This window comes from Sylvia atricapilla, chromosome 1 (genome assembly GCF_009819655.1).
Source record: "Sylvia atricapilla isolate bSylAtr1 chromosome 1, bSylAtr1.pri, whole genome shotgun sequence".
Taxonomy (NCBI): domain Eukaryota; kingdom Metazoa; phylum Chordata; class Aves; order Passeriformes; family Sylviidae; genus Sylvia; species Sylvia atricapilla.
The window spans coordinates 61,393,055-61,419,497 of record NC_089140.1 but is presented as its reverse complement, the minus strand read 5'-3'; the positions used below and the strand labels follow the sequence as shown (position 1 = coordinate 61,419,497).

Below are 26,443 nucleotides of genomic sequence, written 5' to 3'. Positions count from 1 at the left end.
AGGTGGTACTGTTTTTCAGGGTTATGGTTTCAGGGCCAGTTGAAATAAATAAAGATTAATTACAAACCAATACCATTGGTTACAAATCAGTAACTTTATTGACTGAAGGTAGGTAGTCTAGGTTTTCCATGTAGTCATGCCCCCCGGTATCTGTTGCCACTGTACCACTTGCCTTTATGTCTAGTAACTTCTGATTAATTAGTGTTGGATTTTTCTCTTCTAAAATGATTAAAAGACTAAAGGCGAGAAACAAGAAACAGCTAATGTCTTTTCTTGCTGGAAGTGACCATAACCCTTTAGCCAAGGCAGTTTACAACCATAAGCATTTTTACTTCTGCAGAGTATATATTTAAAAAAAAGAAGTTTGCTTTTGTTTTTTGACCTTTTTTAAAAAAACTTTACCACTGGAGTTCACCAAAAGCTTTCTAAAAAATAATGTCAGTATCAAGCATATGGGCAGATAATGTGCCAGAGTGGGATGGGTTATGTGATTTGTAGGAACTTGTTATGTTATTTTGTAAAATTCATCTTTGAAAGCAAGGAAAAGGTAAATTCATAAGATAAAAATATGCAAAGAAAGATAGTGATCATGGAAGATACCAGATTAAGCTTCAGTCACTGATAAAAAAGAGACATTTGCATAAAGATCCCTCTCACATCAGAAAATACAAATTAAATTGTGGATAACTATAGGCCTTGAAGTCTTAAAAATAAGTACGTGAAGTATCTTTAATTTCCAGAAAGGAGAAAGGTCAGAATGGCTTCTTCAATACCTTGAGCTGTGTACTGAAATGTAGGTTTTCTGTTGTTACTCTTTACCTTGCCTTCAGGGAAAGACAGGTAAATCCAATCAAAGGAAGATACTCCCAGTGTGGAGCCTGGGGCAGGAAGAAGATAACCCTCCCAAAAATTGACTCCTTCTGTCACTGACCTGTGGAGCTCTTCCAGCAAGTCTTCTGCCTTTTCCTTGAAGGAAATGGAGAACTGCTAGAGACAGCACTGTGCACTTTGAAAGTGAGAGTCTCCCTGCTGTAATATGCCAACATCACTTCTTGTGACCATCCTTGAAATCTTGAGATGTGCCTTCCACATAGGAAAACGGATCCTCACTCACCTTCTCTTGTTTGTCAGAATGTTCTTTTTATTTTTGGGAGCTGCTGTTACATCAAATAATACATGTCTCAAACTAGTGTTTGAACTGGTTTGTGCTTGATGAAATCGAACTGCTCCGAGGCCATAAAACTACATTTTTCAGTGCAAAACTGGCATGTTTTAACTTCTGGCACTTGTAAGTGCTTCTGAAAGTTTCAAAATAGGCTTGTCTTATTGCATGCAGTCCTATTAGTACTGGAAGAATATTTTCTGGCACTTTTTTTTTGTACAAATGATAATAATCTAACAAAACTGTGTCTAACAAGGATATCAAACCTGCAGTCAAGATTGACAGGAGACACAGTAGAGAAATAATGTGTGAGGCTGTAATGGGTATCTCAGTATTGGTGCAGAACTATTAAGTCTCTTTAAGGCATGGCTTTGTAGCAGCTGCATGGGCTGGTGTGTCTGCTCTGCATGAGTCAGGGCATGGAGAAATGGCAGGAAGGGCTGGGATACACCTTTGCACACACTTGCCTATTCTGTCATTGCTTTTCTTTCCCAGTGCATCTTTACTCCTCTGCCATGAACAAACTTCCTTACTATTCTGGCTCAATGGACATAGATCTGCTGCTTTGACTTAAATGTTTCCAGATGAAGCTTATTCCAAACTTGGTGGTGGGATTTTGTGAAGAAGCTTGCACTGCTGATTGCTGTGCTGCATTTACTGGTTGTGTGTGTAAAGAGTGAGCTCTAATTTCTGCTGTGCTTAGTCTGAAGCTTTCACAAGCACTAAATTTTGCTGATAGTATGAACTGGGGATGATGGCTGGGAATTAGCCACAGCAGAGGCTTATCTGGCTGCTGGGTATGGTACCTTAAGCCCATATCTCCTGCTTTTCAGAAAACTGATAAAGTAGAAAATAGATGAGGTGTGAAGGTAGTTCTGAAAAAGTCAATAAGTAGCCGGAAGCTACAATTTAATAAGTGTTTAGACATATCTGGCTCAAATAGCTTATAATTTTAACTCTTTTAAAAGTGATAGATAAAACCTAAATCCATATTCCCTGTGGCATTAGGTATCACGGGAAATAAGTGGAAGCAAGGCATTTGAAATCAATAAATGGCTTCTAGGTACAACTTAATGCAGACAGAATTTAGAGAAAAAAGATTGTGAAACAGATACAGGAATAAAATTTAGGTTTATTTTGCAGAGTATAGCGAAGTTCTAATCCTGGCTGTTGTGGAAATTAATGAAGATTAGAAAGTTGTGGAAATGTGGAAGTTCAGTGCCATGGGCCAACTTGTACAGAATTAGATGTACTGAAAAAGTATGAAATCTATGGAGTAAAGCTGCTCTCTTTATGCTTTAAATGAAACCATAAATGAATAATGTTAATTACCTAAGATCCATTTTGAACTACACTGGAAATGAAGCGAAGATTTTTTTTTTTCCCATTTACTTGGGAATTGTCTTGTGCTTGAGAATCTTCTACTTCATTGCTTTGAGTTTCCTGGTGTTGGATTTACTTGTTTTTTACAGGGACTAGAAATGCAAGAGGCTCATTTAGTAGGGTAGGTAATTCAAGTGATGTGAGTGCATCTTTTAAAGGCCCTTGGTTTCTCTTATCTGTTCCTTACCCCAACAGGTTGTACTTTGGTGTATTATGGGACTGAATAACCCTCAATTTATATTTTCTTTGTTCTGTTGCATAGGCATGATGAGGAAGAGCCCTTAACTTTCCATTAGCTCTGTAGATAGAAGCATTTGTGTAAGTGAGATTTGCTAAGAGTGTTACTCATCAAGGAGATTAAAATTATATTCCTGGGGCAGGTCCAGTCAATCCTTCTTGATGCTGAACTGCTTATTGCTGTTTACAGCAAATTCATGTGGAATCATATGATGCATAGTGGAAAACAAAGAGTTTTCTTTTTTCGTTTACCCATGTCTTTGCTATCATCATATGAAATACCTACTTATGCTTGACTGCAGTGGGTTTTTTTGTACCTTAAGCATCACAGTATGTGATATTTCAAATCAGTAGTTTAGATGACATTTCTGACTTGCAATTTGTGTCTTGCCAGTCTCAACATCAGCAGTTCCATTTAAATTTCAGTCATTTTTTAGAAACTCTGATCTGCAAAACAATTGAATCCTCTTTAATAATTTTTACCAGGTAAGTCTAATTCTGAGACTACAGATAAGGCAAGTGGAGATTTCTGAAGTGTTGTATCAAAAATGAGAATGCAGTTGTTTTTCAGTGAACCCTGTGCAATCCGGAGATTCTTTTGGAGCTCACCCATCAGCTGTCATCCTTCTAAAGCCATAGTTAGACTTCAGTAGATGCTCTGAGACAGTTGGTAACACATCTGCAAGAGCTATGCTTGAGCACACATGGGGACTTACAGCTATTGTAATCTGTTTGTGTTAGTTTTTTTGAGGGGGAGAGAGGGATTTTTTTTTTCTTTTTTAACCTTGTCTCATAGAAAGGAATCAATTTGATCTGCTGTTCAGTGTTTTCTGTTAATTTGCTGTGCAACCCAAATTCCTGAAAGGTTGGGTTTTGTGATTGCCTTTAAACTTGTCAAAATGTATTGGATATCTTCTGTCTAAAGGATCTAGACTGAAATAGTTTGTGCATATGAATCTAGGCAGTGGCTTTGTTTTCAGGGACAGGCCTGAAGGCAGGGACAACTTGGCCAGCATCTTGGCTTGTTTGCATAAACAACCTGTGTGGCTTGATCAAGTTGTGGAAACTCTGAAACTACGTGTCTACATTTATAACATGAAAATGAATTGGTGTTGGGAAGGGTGCATATTTAATATGTGGCTGTTGAAGGTAAATCAGTTAATATTTGCAGCCTGCTTTGAAGCTTCAGTTGCACGGTGTTGTGCAAGATGTTTTGTTCGTGGTTGGCTTTGGATTTTGAGTGACTAAGACAGGAGCAATCAGCCCGTATTTGCTCATTTGAATAACTCGTGTTTTGCGTATGAAGCTGTATGTAGGGACAGAAAAGCACTGAGTCGTACTGTGTGTGCTATTTCTGGAATATCAAGCAGGCTTAAGACTCAGAGGAGGAGGGGTTTCTGGGATTTTTCCAAATTCTGTCAACAAAACAAATTCTACCCGCGTTAATCATCAGAATGAGCCGGAGTTATTTGTGTGTTGTTGTAGCATAGCCTGGCTGAAACAGGCTACTTGACCTTGTTCCTAATGTAATGGGACTTTTCCCAAGAGACTGATAAATCACTCATCACTACTTTGCATATTGAAATTATTTGCACCGATCATTAAATCGTCAGTGAATTGAAAGGAGCAGTCAGCTCTTGGAATGCCTTGAGATTTTGCCTGTGCTCAAGAGCAGGGAGAAATGCCCACCTTAGAGTACCATGCTAGGGCATCTGCATCTGCTGCTGCCCAGGGTGATTTGGGTACCTTAACAGGAGGTGTCACTCTGCTGAACAGCCATTGGCAGTGCTTAGGCTTTCTGCCAACACACCTCTTAGCTAGCAGTGAGATTTATCCTCTGATTTTAAGGTGTTGTTTTGTTCAAGAAATAGTTGCATGATCCCCTTTTCTCAAAGTACTGAAGTCTTTATTTTGAAGGAATGAGCTAAAAATTCGGCCTACATTTTCCACCTTTGGTATATAATACCACGTGCAGAGTGAGCTTTGACTATTTTGTATCAAAAAAGAGCCATGAGAAAAGAGTAGCCCATTAAGGTCATGTCATGTTGGAATAAGCTTCCCTTAGAACATGGTCATGGTTGTATAGTTATAAGAGGGGTACCTTTCCTTTAAAATGTTTGGGTGCTTTTTGACATGACAAGTGGAACATTTCTCAGGCATGTAGACTAAAATGCAGCAGATTGTGGCACAGAAAACTGTACCTAGAGTTGAACTGTAGTATGCATTTTTTTCCCTGATCAACAGAGATAGCAAGCAGGTAAGATGTAGAAATGATCAGTCCCTTTTTTGATGGGAACAAGTGTGAGTCGTTCAGTGGCTATGGTCTTGGGAAAGTTCTCATTCATAGGGGGGAATTATTTAAATGTCTTACAGGTACTGCAGTTTTAGACTGTTAAAGTTCCAACAGGAAACCTGCTGCTTTTCTAAAGAAATGTTTCTAGGTTTAGCCTTTTTAAATGTAAAACATTTTGCAACTTCAAGTTACCCTGAGGTGCCTTAATGCATGGGAAATCTAGTGAATTAGAGTAAAATGAACAAAATACCAAAAATAATTTGTCAGTTTGTGTTGTCTGTGCTGGGTGCAGAGGCAGAAAAACCAGCTGGACACTGCAGAAGGAGTGAAAATACAAATTATTGGAATTTTTTTCATCGTTAAAAGGTAAACCTTTATAAAGCATGTTTAACTCTCCTGTTCTTTACTTTGTGGAGCTTATGTGTTGCTAGTGGTGGGCTGAAGCCTTCCTACCCAGCTCTGTGTGTCTGGATGCTGCAGTGCAGGCCCTGGGCTGCAGCAAGCAGTGTAGCTGGGGTGTCCTGTTGGTCTGACACAAGTGTGTAGAAAGTGGGAGAAAAAGGCAGCTTACTCCAAGGATCATCTCAGACCCAGACTGTAGCCTGTGCTGTCTCTAGAGAAGAGATGAAAAATACTTACGGAATGGATTACTCACTTTAAAATCCCATTATAAATAAGAGTAAGTGCTACTGATGTTTGCAGAGTAGAAGTGGTAAGTAAAGTTTACCATCATCGATATTTTGAAGCTAAATTTATTCTTTTGTGTACTTTTTCTTCTATGTTGTCTGGTGTTCAGTACCCCCATGCCAGGCCTGAAGTATTCTGTTGATGGGCATCCTCTGAAATACAGATTCTTTTGTCTGCACTATTTATAAATATATTCATGTTAGTTTTGGTGTTCACCTATTGTAATTTTTCAAGTTCCAGTTTCATGTTCTCAATGATCTCAAAGTCACCCTTTATTTAGTTTCAGTGATGGGGGCAGAAGCCATAAGCTGTTCTGCTGGCCTTGGTAGCCTTCAACCAAATATACTTTGAAGGAGTTTGTTGTTGGGAAGGAGTGGTAAGGCAAAGTTCCAGGTCACAAACAGATTGAATGGGCATCAACTGATAGCTTAGTAGTTTGTCACAGTAGCTGCATGATGCCCCTAAACAGCTGAAAAGAGTGCTTCTTTTTTGGGAATGGGTTTTCAAAGGTGACTGGAAATAAACGAGTATTTTTTTAGAAAACTTTCAGTTCTGAAAGTAGGCATGAGTACATGAAATTGAATTATTTGTCTGTTATACTGAAATGAGGAGAGGCAATGATTTAACATGTCATATTTTGAATCCAGTAGCGCACTACTGGGTTTCAAATGGTTAGATCTTGTATGTTTAAGCGTGCTCAGTTCCTACTTATTTGATGTGTTCAGTGGAAAAGTCACTGTGGACCTCCGTTTTGGTCCTGGACAGCAAGAAATATCCTTTGTTAGCAGACACAGCATCCTGATCTGGAAGGCTTTAAAAAATCTGTTTATAGTCCAGCAGTAGCTGCTGTTGAGTTGTCTGCCTGCTCAAGAAAATTTGCCAAAAATACTCAATTTCTTAAAAACCAGAAACCCAAGAAAGCTTAATTGCACTATTAGCTCAGTAATGAAAATGTTAATGGAGAATAAAAATAGCAAATTTGCGTATTTGTAGTTTAAATCAGGGCAAGAGGCATGATGGGAGGATTTTTTTTTTTCATGAAAATTTGTCTACATTACCCGATTTGATAAGCAGCCTGGCTTTCCTTTTGGAACTTTAGATAACATATATGCAGGGTGAACCAAAGAGTTGTGTTTTCATTAATTGAGGATGAAGTAATTTGTTATGTCCAGAGTATCTCAGAAATTTAATGAGAAAACAGAAGTCATGTTGCAATCAAGCTGATCCTTTTATATTTTGCATCCTGATACTGTTGATAAGACATGAGTGGGATTGTTTTGAAAGACATTTGCAATCTGCAAAGTTGGTATTTTCAGCATGCCTTTGAGTGTTCCGTATCATTGGCAAATGCATGGTACGTCTTCAGAGGTGGGAACTGATAATGTGTCCCTGAGATTTCAAACAAGTACCATCTGGAAACTCACGGTAACTTGTGATTTTGATTTGTAGTTGCTGTCGGGAGTGCAGACACAAGGAAGGAGCTTGTTAGCTTAGAATCTTTTCTGTAGGAGAAGTTACATGAAAGTTGATAGGTACACTGTATCTGATACAATATTGAGAACTAGCAAATGGTAGCTAAGTATTTTGTGTGCCAAGGAAAGGCACACAAATAAAATCCCAAACCTTTTCTAGGTATTCTCAACCTCGTTTAGCTTTTTTCTTCTGCCAGGCAAAGCCTGTTGTCTGCAAACAAATAACCAAACTCCCTGTCCCCAGAGGAAGATGTACCTTCCTCTTGCACTGATGATTCACAGCATTTCTGCACTAGTATTTGTGAGGAGATTCTTTCCCAATACTTCTTGAGGTCTCTCAATGTGCAGTGGTCCAAGAAATCATTCTATTAACCAGCACCTAATTCCAGTAACCTAATTTGAGTGACAGTGGGTTTCTGTGACACAGAGATGTTGAAAGAAAATAATTAGTTTGGCAACTTTATTCCAGTCAGGATGCTCCATGGCTTCTGTAACTGGCTGTGAGGTGTCCTCATGCTTAGATATTTGTGTCTTTTGGGGGTGGATGATTCCCATGGAGAAAAATTGTGGGCACACATTCCAGATACCTTGGATGTTACTGGATCTGGCTCCAGAGCATGAAATGGCAACCAGGGTATCAAGGGAGGGAACAGAGCTGTTTTGGAAGAATGCGCAGGACAAAGTGTCTAATGGGGAGGTCCATAAATGGGAAGAGAGGCTAGAATACAGTGCATGGAAACAGAGAAACTGGAGGTATATTTGTTGTGTAAGAGAGTTAGAAGTAAGAAAATCAGAAAAGGTGAGAAGGAAGACTCACAGAGTGATTAAGAATAGGATAAGGACAGCTGGAGGGAAAGGCCCTGGACGAGCCTTCAGTGATTACAGAGAAAGCTCTGCTTTCAGATTGAATTTCTCAGACTGATGTACAGTATTTAAAAGTATGTCATAGTAGTTATGAGTCATGTTTTTGAGCAAACTGTGCTGAGTGAATCTGGTAGTGATTTCAGCGCAGGGAGAGGAGTGATGTGCTGAAGAAAGTAAAGCTGTTCTTTTAGCGTTTCAGTAGCTGTGTTTCTTCTAACATTTTGCTTTGTGAGTGTTTTGATATTCAAGGAGATGTAGTTTGGGGGGGTTGGAAGAAAACAAAGTTATGTAGAAAGAATTGAAAGAAAAAAGACTTAAAGCTAAGAGACCAGGCAAACCCCCAAGTCAGTTGTTTATTTTCAGCTGATAGTATTACTACAGTCTTCTTAAGAAATTCTGCTGATTTATGATTTCTGTAATGATAACAAACCTGACACTGCTAGTTAGAAAAGAATTGTAAATATTATTTTCTTTTATAGGTATGCTAATGTTTCAGACTCTTGCCATTTTATCATTTCAGTATTGCATAATGCAGCTAATTCATGTTTTCCAAAGTTTCCCAATTAACTTAAGTGTTCAGAAGTTTCCATGACCTTTAGGTTCCTTTGTACTCTATGTTGTTTTTCAGAGAGTGTGATAGACTTTGTGGTTTACTTCCAGTGTAGTCTTTTTTTAATGGAAAAGATGTCACAATGCAAAAAGACCATGGTTTTGAGTTGTGTTTTTGAGCTTTTAATACAAGGCTGATTTGACATATCCTTTTTTTTTTTTTTCTAAAAATGTCTTATCAGAGAGGAAACTGTTTAAGTAGCTCATAAAAAACATCATCAGCAGAATATCATAATTAAAAAAGTATCATTAGGCTTAATATATGGCAGAAATAAGTTGAAGAAGATCCCCTTAGAGAAGATTGTTGCAGGATGTATGCACCTATATCATATTCACTACTGTAATTGATATTCACTCTGCTTATGGCTCTTGTCAGTCTCTATGGCTTGCTGGAAAACCTTCTGTAAAGTTTATATTGTCCTGTTCACTCAGACCTGTGTGAGCTCCTGGACACAGGCCTCTGTTCTTCACTGCAATGTTGGAGGTTTCTCAGAAACCTTAGGGAGTTGTCCAAGGTGGCAGGCGTACAAGGACACCTTCCAGGGAAGGGTGCACTGCTGCCTTTGTGGGTGCAGCATCATGTGCGTGTGGTGCTTCCCACCCAGACCTGATTGCTTCATCTGTCTGCCTGGAGTATAAACAGGGAATCCTCAGGGCTGTCTGCCCCTCTAGGCATGGGTTTAGAAGCCTGAGCTTATTTGTCAGAGCTATTTGACTCTTTATTTGAGGGAAGCACTGAGCAGTTTCATCTACTCATGTCAGAACACTTACAGGTGTATATACACCCCCACCCCCCAATATATCTATATTTAGATAGATAGATAGATATAGATAGCCAGTCACTCCAGTTTCTGTGCCCTGAATAAAGAATTGTTACCCCGGTGTTGCTTAATATTTAGAAATTATGAAGCCAGAAGATGTTGTTTATACATGCCAAGCCCAGTCTGCTGTTTTGGTCCATGTTTGTTTCCACACATCCATCAAGGCCTTGCAAAGCAAAATGTGACCACTGACAAGTTATTCCCACAATGTTACAAATGTTCAGATCTTCCTGCAACCTGATACAAAAAGGCCTTGTTGGCAATTTTTTCTTTTTAACTGAAATTTTCTTGAGAAAATGTAGTTGACTGTGGTGAGTTTACACCAGTGCATGAATTATTTTAAGTATGAATAGGGCAGCAAAGTACTAAGAAAATTCACCTATCATTTTGGGGAGGTGCGATATGGACTTTTACTTAATAAATAAAAATAACTCATAAGTGTGTGTCTGTATGTTTATATATATATGCATAATCAAAACTTGTATGTATCTATTTTCGTATGAGAGATCATGAGAATTAATTAGGGAAAAAAACTAAAATAAATGTAGATATAGAACAACTAAATATGATAAAACAATATTGTTGCTATCAGAGGAGGACAAACTCAGTTAAGCTTTTATTTTCCTTAAATGATTTTTAGATGTGTACATGAATGAGTGTCTTTTTCCCAGAACTGCTCAGGAGATTTTATTCTGTAAAAGCCTTTGATTTTCATCTTCTGTTCTGCAGAGGCGGAAACCTGTTAAGGAATGAATTTACATGTATTTGGGAGACTATTTTATATGTGTAAAATATATAAACTGTTGCAGTTGTCCCTCAGTCAAAGAGTCAATATATTTATAGCCTGGAAACCAAACTGTTGTATGAAATGAGTCCTGTTGGCTTAGTATGTAAGGACTTTCTAAACTTAAATGTGTTACTTTTTCCAAGGCTGTTTTGAAGAAAGGGGTTTGATTTTGGCTTTAGGGAAGAAGCATTGCCACAGTGTTGTCTCTTTCTGCACAGTGGAGACCAGGTACAAGGAGGAACTGAAGCCAAGCCCAGAGCTGGTGTTCTCTGTCTCAAGGCATCTCTCCTCTGAATAAAGACATCTCTTGAAAATGGTTGTGCTTTACAGTGGTGTGTGAGTGCTACTGCAACTTTCCTCTCTGAAGTGTAATGTCTCACTTGAATGTTGGCCTCTTGCTATTTTGTGTGTGTGTCCCACTCCTTATTCTCAGGTGGGTGTGTTATGGGTGTGGAGCTGAATTTATAAACATTTTATGCTGCTGAAAAGAATAAGAAATACAAGGTTTTGGCAGTGTGACTGGAAAACTACTTTTCAAATGTGTTTGTTTTCATACTTGGTACATCTGACGAGGCCAAGAGATCACTCTTTTTCTGACATTGAAACTGTTTTTTTGCTTTTCTGTCCATAATTCCTAATATTTTTTTTGTTTTCATCTGATTATCTTTCTAATAGTAAATGAGTCTGTTCATTAGTCTGAAAACATAGTGTTCATGCAATCTGGGTGGGAGGAGGGGTTCTTTGTCTTGTTCCATTTTTATTTTGATTTCTATGTAGGCTAAAAAACTGAATGCTCTTTCCCAACCTGATAGGGTCAGATATTTGTTTAAAGTAGCTAAAGATCTGAATATTGTTTTGATGATTGCCTTGTGGCCATTCCCTGTTGTGAAAGAAAGTTGTGTTTTAGTCAAATTAATAGTGTAGTCTTGGTAAACAATGATTAGAACCACCCTTAATGTTTTCTCTTATTTAGCATTAGTTGCATGTTATGTATTTTCAATTTAACTGCTTCATAGGTTAAGGATAGTTAATTGTAAATGATGATTTCTTTGAAGAAAATGCTAATGAGACAGAAAGCTTTTTCAATTTTAGCATTTCATCCTAAGTGTGTGTGCATGGAGGAAAAGGATATTCATGCCTGTATGGATACATTCACGATGAGTGCATATACAAATATGCCTAAGTCTTGGCAGGCTTTCTCCTGCTTTAGCAGGATGTCAATTTGAGTACAGCATCCTAAAAATTCTATTTTACCTGTATTCATTGCTCACTGGCCTATGTTATTTAAAGATACATCAGTCAATACTTAAATGGTCAATGTACTGAATAGTAGCGAGTGACATGAATTTTCTTATCCAAACTGACACAAGCTACTCTGATGAATGCTAAAGCACTAAACTATTTGAGATAGATTATCTTTATTCTTTCGCTCGAAAAAAGAAGCTCTAACTTCACAAAGATAAGGACTATGCTAGTAATTCTGTACTGTAGGCCATGTTTTACAGGATTAGAGTCTATATATGTGCTTCTGCAGATAATTCGGGGATTCAGTTCTGTTAATGAATTTGGATATCAATAGGCTCTGAACATACAGAAAGGTTTGGATCCTGAAAAAAATAGCATCCTTATCTGAATGGAGGCAGATATTGGTTGCATGAATTCTTTTGTCTGAAAATGTCTGAGCTATAATTACACCATAACCAAGATATAATCAAAACTAGAAATATGTATGTTTCTTTCCAAACCAGCTACACTGACTTTTCTCTTTAGTAGAGGTTCACATTTTATAAATTGCGATTTTTATTTTTTGTAGTATTACTTCACAGTGGAGATGAAACAGGTATTTTGTTTCCGTAGTGAAACCTGCTTTTGTTAGCCACTTAATTTTGCCTTTGTCTAGACAAGATCTTTCTGGGAGTATGCATTTCTGGGAGTTGTGACCATTCTTTTTAGCTTTGTTTTCCATGATGTGCAATCTAACGGCACCTCAGCCGGTAAATGAGATCGTGATTTATTCGCTATTGGCAAAAAAATTGAAAAGAAATTACAACGGAAATGCTCATGTGCCTATTTTTTTTTCTAAAACACAAAACAACATTAAAAAAACCCTTCCAAGACTGTAATTGAGTATAAAGTAATCTTGCAAATAGCTAACTTATTAATAATGGCAGAGTTTGGTGTTTTTAAAATATGATATAAATTAGGAGTTGACAGGTTAAATAATTCTTAACACAGGTTGTTTCTTTCTATTCTGTAGACAACTCTGCTGAAGCAGATTTATGGTTGCTGAACAGTTGTACAGTAAAAAATCCTGCTGAGGACCACTTCAGAAACTCAATCAAGTAAGTTGTTTCCTTACAAAGATACTTAACTATGAACAAGTATTACTTGTCTTAAAGCTTTGTGTTTTCAATCTAGAAGTGATTTTGTGTTTTAGAGCAATAAATGTGCTGAGTTTGAGTGTTACAATGGTGAATTCTCTACAATTGATTTGTAATGTAGAGTGGATTTTTTTTACATAGCAATAATTTGCAAGTGATTATCACTACACTTATTTAGGAGAGCTGCTGACCCATTTAGGTAGGGACTTTTACATCACTTGTGAAGACAACGTTGTAAGTCTTCTGAAGAGCTGACTATGCTTTTGGGTGGTTTGTTTTTTTTTCCCCATCTTTGGTGTTTGTTTGTTTGTTTGTCTGTTAAATACGTGAATTGCTAGGTTGCTTTGTTTTTCATTTACTTAAATATGACCTAACTGGGACCTTCATTTCAGTGGTGTACAGCAATGGCCATAAATTAAATGACAAGAAGTAACTCAACATGAGAAAGAGCTTCATTACGTTGAGGGTGTCAGAGCACTGAACAGGCTGCCCATGGGGTTGTGGAGTCTCCCTTTCTCCTTTCTGGAGACATTCCAAACCCAGCTGGACATGTCCCCATGTCACCTGCTCTGGGTTACCCTGCCTTGCCAGGAGGGTTGGACAAGATGATGTCCAGAAGTCCCTTCCAACCCTATCAATTTTGTGATTCTTTGAAAAAGATATCTGATATAAACTTAAAACCTACTATTTCACTCTACGTTTTCTTGAAAGATTAGCTGATTAGCTTATAATAGAAGTCTATTGAAGAATGTGTTTTATTGCTCAGTACTATTCCGTTGATGTCAAACAAAATGACACAGTAGTGACTTTTGCTTCCAGTTTCTGCGGAAGTAAAGTTGTGATGACGGTAACTAGATGTACAGTATAAAGAAATACTGTGGTATGTGTCTTGTAGAGTTTTTCTTTAGTAAACAACTTTGGCTGTTTGTGCAGTCATTTGTTTAGTGTGGTGCACTGGGGATGGACTGGACTGGCTGCTGAAATCCATTTTGGCTAGAACACATAGATCTTGGGAAGCAAAAGACGAGAGAGAAGCTGGATATAAGCTACCTGCTTGCAATGCTGGGGTTACTAGCAGACTCTCAGGGCTGTGACCTGGAACAGAAATCACTTGCCTGCTGTAGGAGGCACAGCCAAAATTTCCTCTACCCTGAGAGCGCTTCACTTCCTGTCTGCTGGTGTTGCACTTGGTGACCCAAATGTCATGGCTTATGTCTTTTCTTCTCTGTTGCCAAAACAAAACCCAACAAAAAAAGAGCAAACTATTCCCAGAATACTTCCAGCAGTTAGTGTGTGTTGGCCAATGGAACTGATGACAAGATAGTTTCCAGTTCAGTTGTGGCCATCCTTCTATTTTACTAATCCTGTGCCAGAAATTATGTGGTATGGTGTGTCCTAGCCAGGAGAATACAGTTGGTTAAGAAAGACGGCCTAACTGAAAGCAAATGATCAAAAATATTTCTTTGAAGAACATGTTTCTGTTGCTGCTCTGTTCATCAACCTGTTGTTACTTGTATTTTTTTTCATTCTTTATTTATTCTTTTTTATCCTTACATCTCCCTATACTTGTTCTTTTCCTGTAGCATGCATCATTCATTCTCTAATCTAAATGCTGGCAGTTCCCAGCCATGGAGAATGCCAACTTCTGTACTTGTTTCTCATTTTTCATAAAGTGCATTAAACACAGGGGAAACACATTGTCTTTAAAGAATGCAGCTTCTCCCAAGTAGTTTTTAATTTGTTACAGCAAAACCCCAATGCATGAAGTTTGGGTGATGCAAAATGAACTGCCATTATATCCTGTCACAGGAGCTTGTTGGTAACTATGGAGATCTTTGCTTTTCTCAGTTGAGTAACAAAATAAACCAAAATAAAGTGTAGTGTGTTTGTGTTGTTCAAGCATGCATGGAGTAGAAAAAATAATACTCAGTCCTGCAAAATTCTTCTTAAATAAAATGAAATCAGTCTACAAGTGTTGCATAGTATTATGCATGTTCTGTGAGAAAAGTATTTATTTATTCTCTGCAGCAGTTGCTTGTATATTGCTTGTATATAAGACTTTAAAATGCACGGATTCAAGTAAGTGGTAGTGTGTTCACACTGCTGGTTAAAGAATGCTGGTTAAAGCTGATTCCTCACTAATACCATGGGTCAAAGGATGTGCCAGAACCCAAGAAGTAGGTTCAACCTTTTTTGGTCTGATTCTCTTCTAAAAAAGGAACCAAACCACTCCTAGACACCGAACTTTTGCAGATGTGTATACAGCTGACACAAGATTACTGACAGTATAATCTTTATGCTGTTGGGGTGGTTTTTTTTGTTTTTTTTTTTTTTTTAATAGCTCTTGGAAATAGTCTCCTGTTCTTCAGTATCAATACAGTTGAACTTGTTGAAACTGAGTAATGGTATGGTGGGCAAAGAGTTGTTTAAAGACATTGGCATATGGGTGGGAATTGAGAGAGTTTCCTGGGCAGATTTTATTCTCAGTTGGTTAATCTTAAAGTAAGATTAGAGTTAGGCAATAGCAGTAAAGAATTCCCACTATAATTATGTGGGTGGAATTAAAAAAAATAATTATTAAGGCTTGTGCTTTGATTAGTGATTGATCTACCTCTTGTGCTTTAGTAGAGCAGTTGCTGGGCATTCCAGGAAATTAGCAACTTTTGGAAAGTTTCATTTTTTTGAAGTTGACGTTATTTTGCCTTAGAATTTAAAATGAAATAATACTTAAAAAAGAATCTATTTATTTAAAAGTTGGTCACATCCTTTTTTTGGTGGTAGTGTTTCAGTGTGATATTTTTGTTTTGTACGTGATCATCTGTCAATGTAACCAACTCGGATGAGTTAACTGTATATGTATATATGTTTTATAAACAGTATAAATAATAAAAAATAAGTAAAATATCATTAAAGTTCTTCCAGAGAGATGTCACTATTTATTTCTTTTGGAGGATGTTGGATATTTTTTTGGTAGTTCATTTATGTGTCTCTGCTTATTGTTTGTGGTGGCTGTTCTGTTTTTGTTTGGGGTTTTTTTCTCATTTGCAGAAGATTATCAGGTAACATTTTCTGCTATAATTTATTATAGTCAAAAGCAACTTTCTTAAACTTAGCTATTAGTAATAGCAAGAATAAACATTCCAGAAGTAAGTTACTACCCTTAACTTGTTTAAACCACAGTAAATCTCCAAGACTGTTTGATGAAGAGAATTAAGCTCAAGAGTGTGTGCTAGAGGAGCTTGCTTCCTTAAAATAAAGTTATTTCGCTCTTCAGTTTCATGCTCCATTAATTTGTGTGTGCTCTGATACTCTTTTCTTGACTGTTAATCTCAGATATGTAACCCAGTTTTCCTGACGACCTCTGAAGATTCAAAGACTCTTCAGTGTTTCTAGCTAGCAGTCTTTTCCCTGGCTTGATCCTTTCCTGAATATAAGCTGGTATAAGATACTCATGTATTTGAGGACTTTGGCTTTTCCTTCAACCTTTGCTGGTTGAAGTAGTACGGATAGCAATTTGGTGTCTCTCTTATCAAAACAACCAGAATGATGTTGTCTGGGAGGAAAAAACGTGATTATGCAGTTGAGGTGTTCATGGCTTGTCATGGTTTAGAAATAGTCTGACCACTATAAATAATCATCTTTGTTACTATGTATAATTCACATGTAGCATTGACACACATTCTCCGATGTATTTGTTGCTGCATTCACTTCAAGGCATGCTCCAGTGTGTGTTCAGCCCTTTTCATTCTGATTGCTACGAGCTGTGACAGAGATGTAAGGGCTTTTAGCACTGAAGTAGCACCGTGTGGCTTCCACTTCTGTCCTTGCTTCAGTTTTCACCAATTCAGGGATAAATACTGTGTGTGGGATCTCACTTTCATGCTAGAAGGAGCATCAAAAACCATAGAATCTCTGGAAGTGTTAGTTTAAGAGGACTGTGATTGTAGACCATGCAAGTTGTTTAAAGCTCTCAGTGGATTAAATTGAAGAGTAAAAGGAATGACTGCCTTTGGATGCTACAGGATTTCTGTTCACCAAATACAATTGTGTTGATGTTAAGTATAGAAGGAGGTTATTCTTTAAGAAATACAAAAGCTCGTTCAGCGATAAGAATAATTTTCTGCTGCTTGAAATCTTTGCAAATGAAAATAGCCCCTGAAGAAGGTTTCTTTTCCTCCCCCAACATTTATGAATGTAAGTTATATGATGCATTTTGCAAGTTGAGCAAAATGAAAAATTGCACACTATGCAGGGTTATCACTGTCTTTAACACAGCATTAATCCTTTTGCTGTTCGTAATACGTTTCCAGTGTAGAAGTAGACTGTGATTTAGAGTTGTTTACACTGTTCATGCAATAAAATCTAAGCTGTGATGTACTTCCAGGAGAGAAAACATAAGTATTTCAAAGCTCTTTATTTTATACATCCTGTTAGCATAAGAAGATCATTTCCACCAGGTGTAAGTTTCTGAGTTGAGTGTCATAGCCTGGCTGTTTGTTCCATTTTACAGAAATGGGGCGTTGCCGTGACTTTTGGTGTTTGTGTCAGAGTACTTAAGGTTAACAGGGCAGTACTGAGGATTGCAGGTAGGGTATTGCTGTTTTCCACTTGGATTGAAGGAATCTGAGGGAGGCTTGAATTCTCTGAAGTAAAAATGCCTGTACAGCAAACTTCATTGGGTGGGAGGACGTTTGATGCTGGATTTCTTTTTCCCCTAAGACTGTTGCCAATAATACTCCTTGCTCAGACTCTCTAAGCTGTCTAGATAATGTTGGTGAAAACCTTGCCTTTTTCCAGGAGGAAAGGCTCACACACCTGCAGATTGATGAAGTGCTAATATTCAAGATTTATTCCATATGAACAGTGAGAGGAACTCCTTCCCCAGACAATAGGAGTTACTTGGTTTTGAGTGGAGGCTGTAAATCAATCAATCAGCTAGAATTTAAAATCACAATTCTGTTTTAAGAACAACCTGAGGAGCTTAGGTGACTGCTGAAGTGGCTTCATCAAAATCTTGATTGGAATAGATTCAGGCACAACATTTACATGTTTACCAGACGTAAGAGATCTATTAAGATCTCAGCAATCACACACCATTAACCAAAATTAATTTAAAAATAAGTTTTGCAGCTCATTCTGTTTTGTAAAGAAATAATATACTTTTAGGAAGTTCTCTAATCTTTGATGTAATGTGTACATTAGTTGAAAACACTGAATATTTCTCCTATGTTCACCAGATTTGTGAAAGCTTTTCTACTTTAGTGTTTGACAAGGTTTTTTTGTACAGCTGTGCTGGGCCATATAACAAAACAATGGCTTTTTAAAAAGTTTATTCTACTAGTTAACGTTTTTCAGCTTAAGCAATACCAGTTTCACAGTCATGTATTTGGTCAGGCTTTATCAAGGAGCACAGCTGACTTCAAATGCTCTATGGCCTCCAAATGTTGCAGAAAGATTTTACAGGATTTTTATATAACAAAAATATTACTAAACTGAAGTCTTCATTTAAAACCTTACCAATCTAGTAAGTATTTTTTCTTCTTTATGCACTTACTGAATATTGTCATCCATGCTTTTAGTGTCTTAAGCTGATGGAAGACATAGCTGTTGGTGAAGAATTCCGTGAATTAAATGATGTTTGTTGGGGAAAGTTTTTTAGCTGCATTTGAGTATGTTCTTTTTCTTGCACTCATCTCTGCTGTGAAAAAGAATGTTAAAAGCTGGTTGACATGATGCTATAAAACGCAGGGAAAAAGCACACCATATAGAACTGAGTGCTTTCCATTGCATAGTATTTAGAAGATAAAAGGATTATGGGCTGCTTGTGATTGCATGTGCTACATGGCCACATTTTGCAGAGATTTGCAAAAGCCTGGATTATAAACTTGTGTGTACTTTAGTTTAAAATTTCAAAAGCTTTTAAAAAAAGTACAAGAACAGAACCTGTTAAAGATCAACTTCTAAAAATTATTCTAGAAATCTTTTCTATTCTGATAGGAACACATTCGGGACTGCTTTAAGTACTCCATGATGCTGATGCTTTGAGATATTAGTGCAGTGTTGATTAATGCCTCAGATAGTTTAGGGGGATAATTAGCTTTTAGGTACTCTATATGTCTTGAGCCAGATCATTAGGGACAAATGTACATTTGATCGCAATTTTAGAGAAGAAAATATGGCCAAGACATGAGAGGTCAACTCTTACATTTCATGACTTCATATATCTGTATTTTAATTCTTTGATGAGGTACAGGTCCCCAGCTATGTAAGGCTCCAGGAGCACTGGTGCTTCACAGACAGTTTACAGACATTGAAAATCAGTTAAGTTCATTGCTAAACATACAAGATACACTTTCCTTTGCAAACAAATGCGATCAACCATTATACTTCAGTGATGTGGGTAAATAAGGAAGACTTCTGAGGTAAAAAGTGAAGCTCTCCTTGTAGTTCATGGAATAATGCTTTCACCTTTCTCCTTGTCAACCAAAATGGGACACATGGTATCATAAAATTGTAAAATATCCAGAGCTGGAGTGGACCATAAGGATCATCAAGTCCTGGCCCTGCACAGGACATGCCAAGAGTCACACTGTATACCTGAGAGCTTTGTCCAAATGTTTCTTGAACTCTGTCAGGCTTAGTGCTGTGACCACTTTCCTAGGGAGCCTGTTCCAGTGCCCAGCCACCCTTTGGGTGAAGAACTTTTTGCTAAGGTTTACTCTCCATCCTAACCTCTCCTGACACAGCTTCATCCCATTGCCTTGGGTCCTGTTCCTTGGTCTTTTTTCAACATTTTAGAACAAGAACTTGCAGGCATGTATAACCATCTTTCAGATGTTAATCATCTTTTTAATATCTAAATATTTTTTAATCATGTATAATCATCTTTCAGGTTATACCTGTTTTAAGAAAATGGGCAACACTGAAAAGGATATCCACTTCTTTTCAGACTGCATTGCCGATGTTATCTTTAGTTAAAAAACAAGAGAGTTCTTCCCTCTCCTCTCAGACTTGGTCAAAGTGCATAATTTTAGGAAACCTTTCCAGACAGACTTAATAAAATTAGCAAAAGTTTGGGCTTTCCTCGTGTTTCTCATGCTGTTTTGCCATATGCTTCCCTTGGGGATGGGGTGTTCTCTTGGGCTCTTAGTGCTGGTGACCTCCTCTTTGCCCAGACCAGCGACAGACACAGTAGAAACTGTCAGGAAGATGGAGGCGCTATTTGGGCCAGAAGTTTCAGGTTTGTTTTGTTGCTTAATCAAGGGCTTTAAAGAAGAGGCTTTTTGAGGTATTGGAGAGATTTGAGCAAAACTGTGCTTGGTTTCCTATTATAGGCATGTACATAAAATCATGGTGAAATCTATTTGGAATGTCTTGCCTCTTTTAACGGGATGGGGACAATGATTTCTCATGACCAAGTTCCTTCCTTGATTTAACTCACACTTCAGATTAGTATCTTAACCTCTAGTTTGTCCTTAGTGGATTGGAGGGTTTTCTGTTTGCTGTTCAAAAAATAAGCTACTAAATAAAGACTTTTAAAGTCTAGTTTGAGTTGTGGTGTGCAAAAGAATAAAATCCACCACTGTGTACGTGAATTTAAGGAATGTGAATGGAATCAGGATGTTAACAGTTTGTAAGTCAGCATGCCTTCAGGTGGAAAATGCCCCTATGGAGTTTGCCAAAGCAAAGAGGTGGTGACAATTCCTGAGGAGCTTGTGATTCAAACAGTGGTGAGATAGCGGACAGCTGCTGGACACAGCAGCAGTCTGAGACATTGTAATGTGTTTTTTTATTACTTCAAACAGTAGGCTGTGTATATTTTCTTGTCCTTGGAACAATATTTATGACTTATCCAAGCAGACTGTGCCCAGTAGTAGACTACTGAAACTGAACTTTGTGTTGTAATTAATTTGGAGATGTGCAGTAGGAATCCTTGTTGCTTCTCTCATGTGACATTCACCTCCCGTCTGTTGGGGAATTTCTTCTTCCTTTCTCGCATTGAGAGGTAACCAAATGACTTGTTCCAGCACTAAAAAGTGCAGGAGACACTAAGAGATTTTAGATTTGCCTCAAGTAAGCAATATCATTACTGAGAAAGGATGTAGTATTAATTGATACCTACTGAAATAATGTGGTACAGGATGAGGACAGAGCTCTGCTTGGTTTGGATTGCCTGCATACAGAAAGGACTGTCATAAGAGCTGAAAAAGAATGGAATATTTTATTGGTTTTGTTTGCTTTCCATTCTCCCCTTGCTCTTTTGAGCTTTTAACTAGTAGACCAGAATACATGAAATACAGTAGAATGATGGAAGGGTGATTCAGTAACACAAATTGTTGGCTGTTTTTTGGTTGGGTTACATGAGCTTTACAGAATCAGTGTTTCACATATTACGTGTCCCTCTATCTTACCAGATGTTTTGTGCAGAAAAGGTTAATGCTTTGAGTGCTGGAAGCAGGTGGTTGGTAGCTTTGACTATTTATCTAATTAGCTGCATGTTGGCAGTTGTCCTAGCAGGCCTGACTTTTCCTAGGAAGGGAGCACAGGAAAACATGCAGAAACTTGCTGTAGCAGGACTAATGCAAAAATCAACATGATTTAAACTTGTCCTTAGTGACAAGTATGATTGCATTTGTTTTCGATTCAAAAGATTATCTACTAATACTTTATGGGTGTTTGTCCTAAAACAGAGAATGCTTGCTTGTTGAGGTGAGCATGAGAGTCAAAAGCATTTTCCCTCATACTTCTGAAGGCATTTTTCTCGTTGTTGTTAGATGCTAATCGACAAGGAGCAAAAATAGTGTTGATGATTTTTTTCTTTCATCTGTATTCAACGAATCTCTTGTTTTTTTTACACTGAGTTCCATTGTCATTCTTGTATCTGTTTAACATGCATCTGCAAAGATTGATGATATACTGAGGTTTTATTGTGGCATATCTAGTCAAGGCACACTGGGATACTACCAGTGCAGTACAGCAGTTCATGTTTGGCATTGTATATCTCAGCTGCTGACTTGAATTTTAGTGCATCACTCTTGGGAGGGACATAAGCATAGACATATGTTCCTTTCTAATTTAACTTCTTATCCCGATTTTTTCTTTATTTGTAAAATTTTCTTTTTACCTTTCAATAAAAAAAAAAAAAGGCAGAAACATAGGCCAACACCAAGACACAGTTGACCACAGAATTGTTCCATTCCAAGTATGTGTCTGAATTTGAAACTTTTCTAAGAGATAATGTTTGGTAACTACTTTTAACAGGATAAATAATCAATTTTTTTCATGTACTGGTTTTACAGCTCCAAGCACAATGGAAACTGATGCTTGTTAGTGCCTCCAGCTACCAACATAACAGAAATACTCACCAAGAAATTTTATATGTGTTTACTCCAAGTAGGAAAAAAGCTATTGTTTTGCTAGGGTCTATTATATTTTATTAGCATAACCTCAAGGGAAACTCAGTAGTGAAGAGGCAGAGGCTCTTTTTTTACAGAAGTACAATGATAAATAAAGTTGTCTAAACTATAGCAAAACTCATTGTAGAAACAATCTGTGATTACCTCAGTCCAATTGGGTAGCACGGATTTTTTTCTCCCTAAATACTTCATATGCCTTCAGTTTTTATTTTGTCTCTTCCTGTGCTTTTTAAATGTAGCCCATTTCCATAATAGAGGTCTAGTTTGTATGCTTTTCCTTATACCAGTCATTAAATAGGAACATTTACTTTGTTGAGCTGTCAGATTGATACCTGCAACTCCAAAAAATGAAGATGAATGAAGAATGTTATTTAGAGATAGAAAAGATGTAACAATGGATGTATCTTAAATACGATGAAGAATTTTCTTTCACATCCTTTCAGAAAAGAATACCATGATTAATTAGAATCCTGAGTTCAGATTATCAAACTTCTTAGGCAAGGAAAGCTGCAGGAAATAGGATTTTTCCTTCAGGTTGCTCTTAGCTTTAGATACTGCCTTTTTAATATATAATATCTGAACTTGAAATTGTTCTTTCAGCTATTTCATTTTTTCATATTGTTTTTCTTGCTATTAGGAGGAGCTCTCTTGTTTAGCCAGTACTGCACACATTTGCTACCTTAGTTATATGAACTGTGGTGGGCTGAATCAGCAAAGACATTTAAGCTGTTCAAAGGGAAAGATCCAAAATGGAAGGATTTTTGAAATGGATGAACTTTTACCCGAGAAGCAGAATCTGTGTTTCTTTTGTTTTTATACATATGGAATTTATGTGGCCTCTTTTGGTCCTATAGCTTGTAATTGCATTTATAGCCTGTGAATTTGACTGTTTACGTATACATGGATGTGACACATGTATACTCAAGCATTATAGAAAACAGGTCAAATGTGTTTTTGCACAGGCTTTGTTTTGACCTTCCCTCTGTGGCTCAGCAGAATTGCTTCTAATTTAATCCTGAACTAATATAAATTCAATGTATGGTAAACCTGGAGCTTCAGGACGTGGTAACTTTGTCCAATTCAGTATCACAGAATCACAGAATGGTCTGGGTTGGAAGGGACCTTTAGAGGTTACCTCATCTGACCTCCTGCAATGAACAGGGACCTCTTAAACTATATTAGAATCCTGTTCAGCCTGGCCTTGAATGATCCCAGGGATGGATCATCCACCACCTCTCTAGACAGCCTCTTTAGTTTAAAACCATTACCCTGTGTCCTATCTCAACAGGTCTTATTACAGAGTCTGTGCCTGTCTTTCCTATAAGCCCTTGTTATGTACTGAAAGTCCTCCTTGGAGCCTTCTCTCCAGGCTCAACAAGCCCAACTCCCTCAGCCTATCCTCACAGGAAAGGTGCTCCAGACCTCTGATCATCTTTGTTGCCTCCTCTGAACTCGCTCCAACAGGTCCATGCCCTCCCTGTGCTAGGATCCCAGAGGTGGATGCAGCACTGCAGGTGAGGTCTCAGCAGAGCAGAAAGGCAGAATCCAGTCCCTCATCCTGCTTTGGATGCAGCCCAGGATACAATTGCCTTTCTGAGCTGCAAGAGCACACTGATGGCTGAAGTTCAGTATTTCATCCTGCAGCACCCCTAAATCCCTCTTGGCTTCCTCTCATCAGGAAAGGGATTATTTGCATCATATTTGAAATACATTGGTTTTCAGTGTTAATGGCATAATGCAATGTTAAAATATCTCTTGCACAACATGTTTTTTAAGTCAACAGTTCACAGTTTTTACATCAAGCAGTGCATGCTCTTGGTTTTGTGGTTTCCATTTGTATTTCATAAACGACACCAGTTAAGTGTGCTTGTTGCAAAATTTTATGTTAAGCTATTGTGAAATGCTGCTTAACATATTACAATTATTGTAGGAAGGACATTTAGTGAGAATAAGCCAGGTATTGCGCACTCTGTTGTTGTGATTCTTCGCTGGTGCTGTGGTTGAGATGCAGTGAGCTGATCTTGAATTTCTTGTGACTATTGCTCAGAAACCACATGCTAAGATGACATTGTCATATTCTAAGAAAATGGTCAGGGAGTATGTTTGGATTGAGGAGAATGGGCTGTAACTGACTTCCTCTAAGATCCTAAATGATATTGCTTACATAACGAGGTTTCCAGCTGGGAATCACTGCTTGGTGCAATATTTCCATGCAAAGAGAACACAGAGTTGCCCCATTTCTTTCTCTTTCCCCTGCTCCCTGCTGGAGTTGTTGTGGTGACGCAGCTGCTACCAGCTTCACCCCGTGCCAAAGATGTGGCTTTGCTTTGTGGCCTCATGGGCAGATGGCAGGTAGCAGGATGGAAGAGGGAGCAGCTTTATTTAGTCTTCTCAAAATATGCTTCAAGTAGCTTTAATTGTCATGATGCTATGTGTTCCTTTCCCACCTTTGTCTTTCCTGACAGGGACAAGCACCTGTTTGCAGCCATGGTGCTCTTTTGTTAACCTTTGCCTGCTGTCCTGAGGATTTTAGGTTTGAAATAGAGTTAGAAAATCATTAGATCACTAAGGGTTTTTTTTTTTTTTACTTCACCAATGCTGACTGATAATGCTTTTCTTCTTGGTTTCTAATTTTGATATGTTTTTAAAAGGAAGAGGCAAACCTTTTCAGTAAGAATATTTTTTCTTACGTTGGCTTGAATGATAATGAGAACATTAACAAGTTTATCCTTTTCTCAGCATTGAGATCTGAAGTTGCATAATGAGAGGTTTTGTTACTGACCCACAGTAAATTTGGATTGTACTGTTGTTTTTCCTATGGTTGGCTTTATTTTTTTATAAGGACACTTATCTATACAGTGATGGTTGAGTGATGTGGACACTGAACCATTAGTCCAACCATCGTTTATTCAACTGCACAGGAGTTCAGTTTGCATATCGAAGAAAATATATATTGCTATGTGAATGCATACGAAAGGTGAGCATGGCTAGTAGCTATTACTGATTTGTTAGAGTTGTAGCATGTGTCTCTTGGTGTTTGCTTTTAAGAGACAGGGAAGACTCTGAATTGGAACCTGAAATCCAAGTTGAGGCTATTTGCAGAACCTCTTATTAGATAAGTGACTTCACTTCATCTTTGACGAATACACTGGATCCCACATAGGAATTAATGGCACAGGGCTGTAGTGCAACAAAGCCAAGTAAAAGATCTGGGGAAAGTGATCGTATTTTGGAAAAACTGTTTCATAGCTGCATACAAACAAGTAGGCCTGTTTTCCAGGATATCCCTGCAGGTGAGGGGAGGAAAATGATATATTATTAGCTGCGGTTGGTGAACTTGAGTTACACCAGCAGTAAAAATTATTGTGCATGAATTTGTATATCTCAGTTAACTGTCCAAGAACTCTGAGACAGGTATGGAAATAAAGCAATCACCTTCAGGTAGAACAGCTCTCCATGCCCACAGATGATCAGCTCTGCTTCTGGACCTCTGCTTACTAAGCTGTTCTACAAGGCCATTGCTCTCTGTCATCCTGTATAACCTGTCCTTAGGATTGAAAGGGGAGCTGAGAACATAGGTAGTTCAAAGGTAGATGTGTCTTATTCAGTACCTTAACACTGTTTCTGGTACTTTGTCTCCTAGGAATCCCAAGGCTTTACAGGATGAACCCAGATACTAGGAATGCTTAGGTTAAATCTGGATTGTAAGGAGTTTGTGTCCTAGATGGAGAACAAGGAAATACTCAAAAATAGCATAGGACCATTGCTTTCTCTAGTGTGTTTAAACAAACTGTTTTAATGAAATCCCTGAAACTGTTTAAATATTTCTTTAAAGTTGACTTAAGCCAAAAATGTTTGTTTATAGTTTTTGATATCTGATATACTTATGTTCAATTATTTTGTTCATTATTATTTTGGGGATATTAGCATCTATGCAGATTGAGAAGTTAAATAAATACAACTGGAACATACAAGTTTGTAGGATCCGTAATTCCTAAGGTCTCTTGTCTGTTTTCCTTATCAGAGTTAGTTGTGTTTTGAGCAGTCCCCCATAGCCAAGCAGCAGCTGACTCAAATAGTCCCTCTTTACTGTGTAGGTTATCCAACTTCCTTGTTGCTATTGTGTGTGCAAAAAATAATAGTTCCTCATGTAATTTAAGCAGACTTTATTTGTTGCTTTACTCTTCTCTGCACATAAGCAAGGGCTGGTTGTGCTGATCTGTGCATTCATAATGTCCATAGTTGTCTGCAGAGAAATACAGCATTTGGCAGTTGTGGGGTGGAGAAGGCAAAAAAAACCCCAAACCCAAATAAACCAGGACCAACAAACC

General features: G+C 37.8%; 1 protein-coding gene across 2 annotated transcripts in view; it reads left to right on the top strand.

The window, feature by feature from the left end:
* The window catches only part of CDKAL1 (CDK5 regulatory subunit associated protein 1 like 1), a 379,742-nt gene that overhangs the window by 53,650 nt on the left and 299,649 nt on the right, over window positions 1–26,443 (top strand). For both annotated transcript variants that reach the window (XM_066323931.1, XM_066323939.1), the window contains exon 5: window positions 12,573–12,657. In XM_066323931.1, the coding sequence (XP_066180028.1) occupies window positions 12,573–12,657 (85 nt within the window). The remainder of the gene's footprint in view (window positions 1–12,572; window positions 12,658–26,443) is intronic.